This window comes from Sphaeramia orbicularis, chromosome 9 (assembly GCF_902148855.1).
Source record: "Sphaeramia orbicularis chromosome 9, fSphaOr1.1, whole genome shotgun sequence".
NCBI lineage: Eukaryota > Metazoa > Chordata > Actinopteri > Kurtiformes > Apogonidae > Sphaeramia > Sphaeramia orbicularis.
In genome coordinates, this window is record NC_043965.1 from 45,097,980 (window position 1) to 45,110,985 (window position 13,006).

Genomic DNA, 13,006 nt, shown 5'->3' on the forward strand with positions numbered 1-13,006 from the left:
CTCCTTCTCTTTCTCTGACCCCCCCCCCCCCCCCCCCCCTTTCCCTCCTGTCCCTCCCCTCCCCCCCCCCCCCCCCCCCCCCCCCCCCCCCCCCCCCCCCCCTCAGATCAAAGTGATTTGATCTGATTTGGTTTGATTTGATTTGGCTTAAGAGTCTGGTTTAGACCAGCTCAAATTGGAAAGTGATTTGGTTCGATTTGATCTGATTTGGTTTGATTTGAATTTATTTGGCTTAAATCTGCGGGAGACTTTGGTCACCAATTTTTCATCAAATCTGTCAAACCCCATTCATATCCTCAGTATCACAAATCTGTAAGTCTTTCTGTGATTACTCACTTGAATCTCTTGCATCACGGTGAACAATTTTGAAGTGCCATCCACCATAAACAAACCATTTGTTTACAATCAGAGCCAGGACGTAACTCGGGCATGTTCGGAATTTTGTCGCGACATGCATTGCGGGAAGCCAAGGTTCGCGCAGCCGCCTGGCAGCAGCAGTGCAACCACTGAAACATGGAAACGGCTGGAGGGAAGCAGAGATCCAGCTGTTTGTTGTGTTTGTTGCAGCTGCCCCAGTCAGGCGGAGCTCTACTTGCTCTGCTTCCCTCCAGCCATTGACGTGTTTCAGCGGTTGCACTGCCACTGCCAGGTGGCTGCGCGAACCTTCGCTTCCCACAATGCACGTCACGACAAAATTCCAAAGACGCCCAAGTTACCTCCTGGCTCTAATTCTAAACAAATGATTTGTTTATGGTGGATAGCACTTCAAAATTGTTCACCGTGATGCAAGAGATTCAGGTGAGTAATCACAGAAAGACTTACGGATTCGTGATACTGAGGGTATGAATGGGGTTTGAAAGATTTGATGAAAAATTGGTGACCAAAGTCTCCCACACCTTTAACCTCCCAGGAAATGTCAGCAAAGTACAAGCTTTTTAAAAAAAATTTTATTAAATAAGTAGAAAAAAAACAAAAAAAACCTCCCCCTTGAACTGCCACCTTACCGTGGTGGGGGAGTTTGAGCGCCCAAATGATCCCAGGAGCTATGTTGTCGGGGGCTTTATGCCCCTGGTAGGGTCTCCCATGGCAAACAGGGCCTGGGTGATGGGCCAGACTAAGAGCAGTTCAAAAGCCCCTATGAAGAATCAAGAACAAAGGACCGTGACGTCGCCCGGCATGGCTGTGACGGAGCAGACATCATCAGAGGAGGATGAGGAGCAGGAGCCATGGCCCGGGTCCAGCCGCCATGCAGCTGCTTCCAAAGCCCCAGCAGCCAAAGGTGAATCAGGGGGAGAACTGGTAGACCTTATGAGGGATTTCCTGGTGGCACAACAACAGAGAGAGGAAGGACTATTGGCAGAATTTTGAGGTCTAAGAGCTTCTCTTCCACAGACTGGGCAGCTCCTGCCACCTGTGCCCTCACCCCGCCATACCCCTGCAACCCCAATCACCATTACTGCAAGCAGTCTGAGGTGTGATTTGCCTACACCAGCACCCTGGCGAGGACATCAGGAGTGCACACCAGAGGTCCCGTCCTTCCAGCACCATGGTGGCAACAGCAGACCTGACCAGCTCGGGTCTGAATGGAGGCCCTACCAAGACCCAAAGATTCTCCATTACCAGATGGGTAAGGACATTGAAAATTATTTGCTCAGGTTTGAGCGTATTGCTAAAACCTGGAAATGGCCTGAAAGTGAGTGGGCATGTCGGGTGGTTCCATTATTGACTGATAAGGTGTAAGAGCCCACTTTTATGCAGATCTGAGGGCTGCTCTACTAATAAAGTTTGACGTCGCACCTGAGATATACTGACAGCAGTTCCGAGCCACCACTGTCCCACCTGGTGAGAATCCCACTGAGACCTACCATCATCTGAAAGGACTCCACCGACACTGGATCCGACCCAAGCAGCACACCAAGGAGGAGATTGGGGAGGCCATCATCCTGGAGCAGCTGCTCCGAGTGCTTCCGGCGGATGTGAGGACCTGGGTAAAAGAACATGAGCCAGAAGAGGATCATGCAGCTGCCAAGCTGGCCCTACAATACCTGAATGCACGCAGAGAAGGACCAGCTCCACGCAGCATCAACACATCACACTGACCTGTGTTCCAGTGACCCCAGGCGGGGCTGGGGAGGGGAGAGACCAACCCAGGGCCATCAGGTGACACCAGTACTGCCCCAAACCAAGGAGCTTCTGGTAAGCACTTTGTTTTTATTGTCAGCAGCCAGGCCATAAAGCTTCTGTGTGTCCTGTACACAAAGCTAAGGTTTCAGGTGCATGCTACCCACCTCGTTTTGAAGTAGGGCTAAAGGTTGAACTGGGGGTGAAGGCCAGGCACAAAACTGTTCCCATCAATGGACATCAGGTCACTGCACTTTTTTGGGGGCTGACGGCAAATAAATTACCACCATTTTTTTGCACCTTCAACTATGCCTGTGGTGTTATTTTGAGCACTTTGGGAAAGAACCCCGCGACAATGGCGCAGCCGGGGCCCCACCCTGGAGCCAGGCCCGGGGTTGGGGCTCGAAAGCAAGCGCCCGGTGGCCAGGCCCAGCCCAAAGGAGTGATGTGGGCCTGTCCTCCGGTGGACTCACCACCCGCCAAGGGAACCATAGGGGCCGATGAGCAGGAAGCCACCAGTATAAGCTTCTGGATTGAGACTTCCGGTTGCAGGTTTGATGGGTCGAGTTGCAGCAAGAAAGCCATTGCTGAGACTTCGGAGTAAGAAAAAGAGGCTTGCCTGGGCCATGAAACACCGCCAGTGGACTACTGAAGACTGGAAGAAGGTGTTATGGACTGATCAAACCTGCAACTCAAAGTCTTCTCTTCACAGTTGAAACTGAGACTTGCTTACTACAACCACTATCTTCACTGTGCTTGAAGCTGTTGTCCTGTGAGTCTCCTATCACTCCAGCTGTTGACGCTCAGTAACTTGTCTTCTGATTCTGTTGTGTCTTTGGCTCTGCCAGACCTCTTCCTGTCAGCATTTCCCCCAGTTTCTGAGTGCCTTTTGATGGTGAAGGAAACTGGACTTACTGACACCTTGACTTTCTTGACAATTTCTCCGTAGGAAAGACCGACATTTTTAAGTGTTCTGATAGTCTGTCTCTCTTCTATTGTTAATTGCCTTTTCCTCTTTTCTATTTTTATAGTAGCACACTACTTTCTGCAGTACAATACTGTTCAAATAATGCTCACAACGATATGGTACCAAAGTGTGTTCCAACACTACTTTTATGCAGACACAGGGGGTTGGAAGGAATTAAGAAACGTTGGGACACCTGTAGGAATTGGTAGCACCAACTTTCGAGGCTTGATCAACCTCCATTGCTGCAGAACTGCTTTAAGTTGTTAACCCATTTCTTGCTCACCTTTTATATAATTCTGAAATGTACACTGTTTTTCAGTTTTGTTTAACCTTACGTTTTTTTTCTTGTTTTTTTTTTTTTTTACCTCTGGCAGTTCACCGCTTACCTTTGTACCATTTCAAGCTGTTCATTGGAGTTGAACTGCTGGAATTTCAATACAAAACTGGAAAAATCGGGGTGTTCTAAAACTTTTGACCAGTAGTGTGTGTGTGTGTGTGTGTGTATATATATATATATATATATATATATGTATATATATGGACTTCAGAAAACACAGTGGACCAACACCAGCAGATTCCATGGAAGTCCAAATCATCACAGACTGGAAACTTCACACTGGACCTCAAGCAACGTGGATTCTGTTCTGGGACCTTGATTTCCAAACGACACGCAAAATTGACTTTCATCTGTAAAGAGGACTTTGGACTTTCTACAGTCAGTACTGATTTGGTCTGCCATGGCATCTGCTGGTGTTGGTCCACTGTGTTTTCTGGACATTTTAGAACACTTGATGCTAATTTCATTTTCCAGCTGGACATGGTACTGCAAAACATGCAGACAGCTCTGCAGTGGCTAAGGCTTTAGTAACTGAAATTTTGCCTCGTTGGGGGATCCCAAAGAGGATCTCATCAGACAATGGGTCCCACTTTGTGAACACAGCACTAACTGAGTTAGGGAACATGCTAGGTTTTGATCTCAAAACACACTGTGCATACCATCCACAATCGGGGGAGAGCTGTTGAAAGGGAAAATAGCACCCTAAAATCAAAACGGGCTAAATGCTGTGAGGAAACAGGGCTTAACTGGGTCAAGGCCCTACCTCTGGTCCTCTTGCAAATGAGAATGAGATGTAGGAGTTGAAGTGGGCTGAGTCCTTTGTAGATTATGTTTGGGAGACCCCCATATACAGGTCTCCAGGCCCCCCAACCAAGCATCGGGTTGACATCATTGTTGGAGCATGACATGTTGTCTTATTGTAGGAAACTCTCCTCTGAACTATCTCAAGTACAGGTACTGGTGAAATCAGCATTACTGGTTCCTGCAGAGGGGCCGCTCCATCCGCTGCAGCCTGGAGATTGGATCCTGGTTCGGGACTTCAGACGAAAGCACTGGAAACAGCGCAGGTGACGAGGACCTTTCCAGGTGCTCCTGACAACGCACACAGCGGTCAAGGTTGCTGAACGTGCCACGTGGATCCACGCGACCCACTGCAAGCGGTTTCTGGGAGAACTGCTGACTGCTGCAGCCGAGGACGGGCCGGAGCATCGATCGACAGCGTAGACTGGACACCGGAGCTGGACACAGCTGCATCACGCACCCACATTCACAAGACTCACTGGTTGAAACCTAGCGGTGGTAACGACCCCAGTGACGTCTCATATACACTTATCCTTTGCCTGGTCGCTGGCGAGTGACTGAAGACCCCCTGCCCCACACATACACTGATTCGACGACAATGGAGGTGATCAAAGGGTCAGCTGTCATCTGCATCACCCTCCTGTGCCTGTACATGTGGTACATGGGCACATTCTGTCAGGTATCTGATCCTTCACCAACACATCACATTCCTGTTGCACCCTGGTCTGTCGGAGGACAGCTAGGGTCAGAAGAGCCTTGGAGACGTCACGGATGTTACCTCCACATCATTGATCACCACGAGTATAGTGATGACATGTGGTGGCGAGTGACACATGACCTGACACGATGTGTCACTAATCAATCATGCTATGTGTGCAGTTTGATGCCACACAGCTCACACGAAGATACTCTGTTCGCTCCTTATCCTCTCCCAATCAATCACATGCTGTTGACAATGATAAAGTGGACAGTGGGGGATCGGCCGTCTGTCACGGCGTACCCCTGGCTGGGGTGGAGACCCAACATGACCTTCAGAAATCCAAGAAAGTTCTCTAGAGACACTAATACTACTATGGTACAGATGAATGTGGTTTTTCGGCTCAGAGATCTGTCTAATCCTTTTTTCATTCCACAGTTGTGCTTCCATTCCCCAGTCACAGAACACACGCGTTATAATCTGGGACACACATCTGGGTGTAACATTACTCTCAAGGTAGCATGCGGGTTAGCAAACTGTGAAAACAGGACTGATAAATTTACTTTTCCAACGGCAGGGACACTCTCCCCTTCTCCATTTATAGTCCTCTACAATCTCACTGCATTACTAGGTACATCTCTACTGACACATTATGATGCTAAGACTAATGTTACTACCACATATAATGCCACAGTAGCTCTAACCCCTTCTGATTATGGGTATGGCTGTCCTACAGATATGGTGTGGACGTGTGGTCAACACTCTTATCTGTATCTCCCAGCAAATTGGGCAGGTACATGTCACCTCTCTTATTTGGTTCCAGCTATCTCCAAATTGACCATCAGCCCAGTTATGTCACCGCCTCACACCCGTGTAAAACGGGATCGGATTTCAGGTGGCCATAAGTTTGCAATCAGTATTATTCCCATGTACGGCCCTGCTCGTTTAGCTTGGTACATAGAAGAACTTTCTGTGGAGCTAGAGAATCTCACTGCGTCTGTTGAACAGTGGTTTGATGCTCTTACCAGTGAGATGAAAGCTCTCCGCACTGTCGCATTACAGAATAGGGCAGCCTTAGATCTCCTGTTGGCCGAAAAGGGAGGTGTCTGTCATCTTATTGGCGACCAGTGCTGTACCTATGTACCTGATGTTACTGCTAACATGTCAGACGTCCACAATCAGCTTGATCACCTTAGACGAGTCCTACATGAGGAGAACACTGCATACACTACAACAGGCTGGGATTTTTGGGGCTGGCTGTTGTCAGGGGGATGGAAGGCAATGTTGATGAAAATTGCAGCTGTGATTTTTGGTGTGTTTGTATTATTCCTTGTATTATCCTGTTGCATTATTCCAATAATACGTTCAATGATTAGCAATGTGATTGGTACTTTTAGTATGGTACAGCATGAAGTGATTGATGATGATTGTGATTTTGATGACTTAGATGATCTTGATGATGATGATTTCATGTTGTACGAAGAAAGCAACGTGTAATCCTGTAATCCTTATGGTTTGATGATCATTTATAATCATTTATTAATACTCGTACGTAAATTTTGTGTTTTTGCATGATTGATTCGTTTGAATAATCAAAAGGGAGGAAATATGGTGGAAAATTTACCTTTATTTACTTCTATATTGTTGGTACATCTTCTTTTAAAGGTCCCGTATTATGCTATTTTTTAGTCATGTCATATAGGTCTCAGAAGCCCAAAAACATAGTATTTAAGTTTGTTTGCCCCAAAATCATCCTTTTTTCGGAGTTTCAGCGGTCGAAAAAGTCCCTCTCACCAGCCCTCCACAGAACAGGCTGTTTCTGGGCCTGCTTCCGGGTATGCAAATGAACGCATCTGTCCACGCCCACTCCCCCTCCCCTCTCTGGGAGAGGACGCGGCTTCCGCTAGCGGTACTACGCGCTAATGTTGACTGTGAAGCCATGGCTCTCTCGTCTACAATACACATGTCTCAGACAGAACGTCTTTCCAAACACTGGCTTTCTTTGCCTTGAGGCGTGACTGAGCCCCGACGGAAAACGGCGGTGTTGTGTCGGGTTCGTGGACCTGACACGGAAAGACGCCTGCCGCCACTAATGCAGGCAGCTACTAACAAGCTTGATGCTAACTATACTGATGCCAACCACAAAAGGCCCGTGTTCAAAGTAGTTCTGTTGAATGTCTCTGGATATTATCAGCTCTTGCATGTTAACGGGGACGCAAACGTTAGCAGCAGTAACCGAGCTATGTTAGCTGCCATGCTAACGTTAGACGTACACATCAACACCCACCAGCTTATCCGTAATGTAGGGTTATGCAGTAAAGATACAAACAAATGATCAGAACTTACATCTTCCACACTTGTACTTGGGTCACGAAGCGTTGGTACTGCGTCCTTCTTGTTTCGGAGTCTTTGTGCTAACCCGGAGCTGTATGGGCCCATGTTCGAAAAACACTCGACCGTGAAATGCCGGGCACACACATACAAGCGTTTGGGAATGTTGTTTGGTACATGACCATCACAGACAGAATCCAGCCACTTTTTTCGGAGAGGCTCGGAAGTGGGGAGCAAAAATAAACTATGGTGTTGGTGTGTGCAGCCAACAACACCACAACTTGCGTGTCTCGCCTTCGCCATGTTTGTTGTCCAAGAGGTACTTTGCCAGGGTGGGGCTCGCTTTGCCAGGGTAGGGGCACAGTCAGGGGGAGGAGTTAAATCCGCTTATGTCGTCATAAACGGAGCCAACTCAAACTCGCCCGTTTGAGCAGGCATTTTCACTAAATGTGGTGTAGCAATGCAGGGAGGAAACAGACAGTTTTCAAATTCCAACCTCATAATGAGGCTACTGCAACACACACTACTGTAAGAAAACTGTCACAAAGTGAGATTTGCATAATACGGGACCTTTAATGCTGAGTCATTATTCATGTCATATGCTTATGTGTGATGTTTACCACTCTGTAACACCCCGACCCAGGAACGGAGTTCTTGCCTTGAGTTAAACCCAAACACCTAAATGTCTGGATGTGCAGATAGGTGATGGCGCCTGCACGCTAGATATGATTTAAACAAGGTTAGGGTTAAGAGGTCAATATGACCTCTTCCACGTGGAACGGGAAGGGATGGTATGGAGTGGTACGATATACGTATGGGGATGTCATCTGGGTGTGACCATGGTACGAGGGGGTTGGATTTTAGGTCTATATAATCTTTAGTATTCTCATGTTTAATCAGACTTCACTTACAGAGTTTCTCTGTGATTGACTTCTCAATAAATGCACTTATTTTAACTCTAACTTTCTCTCCTCCTCTGTGTGTGGGTTATCAGTTGAACATTTCCATAACACTGCCCACGGTACCAAAAGCTGGTTCAATGACCATGGTGTTACTGTGCTCGATGGACCAGCAAACTCACCTGATCTGAACCCCATAGAGAATCTATGGAGTATTGTCCAGAGGAAGATCAGAGACACCAGATCCAACAAATGCAGATGACCTGAAAGACACCATCAAACCAACCTAGGGCTTCCATTCCACCTGAGCAGTGCCACAGGCTGATCACCTCCATGACGTGACCCAATGATACAGTAAGTCATGTAAAAGAAGAACCAACCAAGTCTTGAGTTCATAGAAATGAACATACTTTTCAGAAGTCAGACATTTGTTTAAAATTTCTTTTTTTTTTTTTATTGATTTTTTGCAATATTCAAATTTTTTGAGACATTGAATTTTGGGTTTTCGTTGTCTGTAAGACATAATCATCAAAATTTTAAGAAATAAGGCTTGAAATATTTCACTGTATTTTGAATGAGTCTATGTAATATATGAGTTTCACTTTCTGAAATGAATGAGAAAAAACACTGAACTTTTTCATGATTTTTTTCAAATTTTTTGAGCTATACCTGTAGATCTACCAGTTTTTCCAATAAACACAAGGTACACATTTATCCTCAAAATACAAAACTTTCCATCAGTAAATATACATAATGTCTTAACGCTGAGAGACAAAACACAGAGGGAAAATAATTTATTACAATATTTTATTGCTTCCATAAACTGTTGTCCACTCAGCTGTTCCTTTAATTCACTGGGTCAAACTTAGGCTCCATGAATACCATTTTGGGCAGCTACAGCTATTAGCTCTAAATTAAGGCAACAAAAAAGAAAAACAACTAGATGTCTAATGCATCCCTCCAAAGTGAATGAACATTAAAATTATATGGAATATCAGGGGTCAACCCTAGTCAATCTTGAACAGAACAAACTCTACTGCACAATGCATACTAATCTCCCCTTCAGCTTTTTTTTTCAACATCAAACCTCTGTTCCTCACAAAATCTCTAATATTTTGAATCGTTCTTTCTCTTATAGCAGGATCCTCTGCAACTTTACACTGCTCACGTTTTGTCTTTGTTGTGAGACTTCCCTTGGAAATGTTGCTTTTGAAATGCTTCATAACAGCACCGACTTCTTTTGTGCTCCATGGCCTTTGTACAGTTGTCCTTCGTCTGGGCACTGCAAAAATCACAACAAAATATCATTTTCTTTTCGAGAAAACAAGTAATACACCTAAGTATAGCATAAATGTTTTAGTTTGTTTCCAGGTTAATAAAATATTTACTAAAGTTTACATTAGATTTAAAATTAAATCATGTTAAACTAGAAAATTGAGCTGTTCCTGAAGAATGCCTATGGTTGCTGCTGACTGACAACCTGATAACTGGCTTTAGTATTGAAATGTGTTGCTAAGCTTGGCATAATATGTATTTAAAATAATCAACGTGGCAAGCTTTTAATTTTGTATTGTCTTTAATGCACCTCAATATTGAAAAAAAATGTTGTCTCGTAATAAAAGGGAAAAGAAAGCCAGTGCGTATGCAAATAAACGTCAGTTTAATCTAGAGTTCCAGGGTGCTTTATCTCTTTACAGTAACATGAACAGGACCACACTCAAGGTGCTTGAATTAAAAACTCACCAGAAACCTTTCTGCTTGTACCCTTGGAGCTCTATGCCTCTGCTAGAGTCACTTCTCCTGTGGAATAATGCAACAGTTGAAATACATTATACACAATATCTCACCTAAATCTCAACAGTTAAGTAGAATCTTCACCAAACCGTACTAACTTGTTTTTGACAATCAAAAAATATTTAATAAATGGTGGACAAAAGAAGATTAGTGTGCCAATAGACCATGAGTATAAACAGGGGCATCTAAAAACATTAGAATGTGGTGGAAAAACTATATTTTTTTCTCAGCTCTTTCAGGAAGTCAGGGAAGGCCAGACCCTTGTGCTGCGGAGGAACAGAGCTGGAGACAGTGAAGGATTTCACTTACCTTGGGAGTGTCGTCAGCAACGGAGGGACATCTAAGGATATAGAGGGGCACATAGGGAAAGCCAAAGTTGCATTCTCACAGCTAAAGCCAGACTGGAGGGCCAAAAACATCAGTATAAGAACCAAACTTCGGATCTTCGAAACAAACGTCAAGTCTATTCTCCTGTACGGATGCGAAACTTGGGGTCTCTCAAAGATGAACATCAAAAACCTTCAGACATTTGCCAACACAAGATTATGATACATTTTAGGGATTTGGTGGCCAAACAAGATCAGCAATCAGGCCTTGCTGGAGAGAACAAGTCAAGAGCCAGTTGAGACTACAATAAGAAGAAGGAAGTGGCGATGGATAGGTCACACTTTCCGAAAGCCACATACATCCATCACCAGAAAAGCACTGGACTGGAACCTCCAGGGGAAAAGAAAAAGAGGAAGGCCAAGATTGTCATGGAGAAGAGGTGTCACAAAAGATCTAACCCACGCCAACACCTCATGGCAAGAGGCAAAGCAGACTGCTTGTTACTGCAGGAGGTGGAGATCCTTCACCGAGGCCCTGTGCTCCAGAGCGGGCAAAGAGGATTAAGTCAAGTAAGTCTTTCAGAAGTCAAATCTGTGTATTTTCTAGACCCATTACATGTAAACTAAAATGTTTAAAGCATTTTTTTTTTTCAAATTTTAATTTAGATACAGCTATAGCTCAAAAAAATGAAAAAACCATATCTTGAACTTTTCGAGTTATCTTGCTAACTAACCAACAAACAAACAAACCCTGGCAAAAACATAACCTCCTTGGCGGAGGTAAATATTAGAATATTTCATTTCAAATGTGAGTAATTCCCATAAATCTGTCAGTCAGGTTCAGTACACACTACCACAATCATGATGAAGACTGCTGAGTTGACAGTTGTCCAGAAGACACTCAGTGAATCCCTCCACAAGGAGGGTAAGCCACAGAGGATCATTGCTGAAAGGGCTGGCTGTTCACAGTGTGCTAGATCAAGCAGATTCATGGAAAGTTGACTGAAGGACAAAGTGTGGCAGCAAAAGGTGCACAAGCCACAGAAATGACCACAGCCTTGAGAAGACTGTCATGCAAAACCGGTTCAAGAACTTGGTGGAACTTCACAGGGAGTGGACTGAGGCTGGAGTCAGAGCATCAAGAGCCACCACACACAGAAGCATCTTCATAAAGCTGGTCAGCAAACACAAGCATGAAGTGCTCTAAAATCTCCTGGTAGACGCTGTGTCGACTTTTGACTTGATCAAACCCAGTGGACCAACAGCAGCAGATGACATGGCACCCAAACCATCACTGACTGTGGACACTTCACACTGGACTACAAGCAGCTTGGATTATGAGCAATGATCCAGTTTTCCTTCTCCAGGTGAGACTCTTCAGACGTCTCCGGTTCAGGAATGACTTGACATGAGGAATGTGACACTTGTAGTCACATCTTCGGACTCTTGATGCTGTGACTCCAGCCTCAGTCCACTCTCTGCAAAGCTCCACCAAGTTCTTGAATCCATTTTGCTTAACCATCTTCTCCAGGCTGCAGTCATCCCTGTTGTTTGTGCACCTTTTCCCACCACACTTTGTCCTCCAGTCAACCTTCCATGAATCTGCTCTGATCCACTATTAAGAGCTGATTTCACTGAATAAGAGTATTGTGCATATAGATCCATGTAAACCCTGGGTTCGTGCTACACTTTAAATGTTCAATGTTCATCTTATACAGGGAAAAAAAATGGAATGTGAAATATGTGTTGTTTCCCTTTAACTATATTTTTGGTTGCTTTGGATATTTTTTACTATTTCTGTCAATGCTCCCCTGTTTGAGAATGTTTTGCGTTTTTTTTTTTTTTTTTTTTGCTTTTTTTCTCTTTACATACATAGAAGTCATGTAAATGATGTAAAATGCTAAGATGATGCTGACTGAAAAATAATAATAAAAAGATAATTACAAAAAAAAAAGAATCTGCTTTGATCCAGCACTCTGAACAGCCAGCCCTTTGACCAATGATCTTCTGTGGCTGACTACCTTTGTGGAGGCTGTCACTGAGTGTCTTCTGGACAACTGTCAGGTCAGCAGTCTTCCCCATGATAGTGGTGATGTGTACTGAACCTGACTGACAGATGCATGGGAATTACACAGCAGAAATCTTCATTTACTTAAACTAGAAATTAAATATTCAAACATTTTGAGGTGCATTTCTTTTTCTTTTAGCTGTAGGCTGTAATTATCTAAATTAATTTTTTTTTTTAAATGCCTGAAACCTTTTAGTTTATATGTAATGAGTCTGAAATATCCTGTTTTCAATGCCTGAAATAACAGTCAAAGAATATTGAACTTTTCCCTTATTTTCCTTCTAACTTTTTGAGATTACCTGTACATGAAAATGTGTAGAAACAACTGTCTTGAGCCAGCAAAGATTTGACTAAATTTTCATGCCAACTGACCAAAAGATACAATACACACTGGTTTATTCTATGTGATCTACATTCCAATCAAATAAAGTGTAAATGAAGGTGTAAGAGAATAATATGTAATACATCCACTTTTCTCTAAGGTCAGGATCAGAGTCTTCATCACCTTCACTTCTCTCTGCCGCATTCACATCCAGAGTCATTTTCAAGTCACCTGTAGAAAAGAATGTTTTAAAAATATGCACATTTAATTGACATACACATATAATTGCAAAACCAATACATTTATTGTGTTACAATTTTAGCAGCAGAGATGGTTAATAATG

General features: G+C 44.1%; 1 protein-coding gene across 1 annotated transcript; it reads left to right on the forward strand.

The window, feature by feature from the left end:
• Positions 1 to 1,104: 1,104 nt before the first annotated feature.
• Positions 1,105 to 2,099, forward strand: LOC115426231 (SCAN domain-containing protein 1-like). The gene is made up of 3 exons (XM_030144235.1): positions 1,105 to 1,299; positions 1,393 to 1,627; positions 1,879 to 2,099. Exons 1-3 carry the CDS (start codon positions 1,105 to 1,107, stop codon positions 2,097 to 2,099), a joined length of 651 nt encoding a protein of 216 aa, XP_030000095.1.
• The last annotated feature ends 10,907 nt before the right edge of the window (positions 2,100 to 13,006 follow it).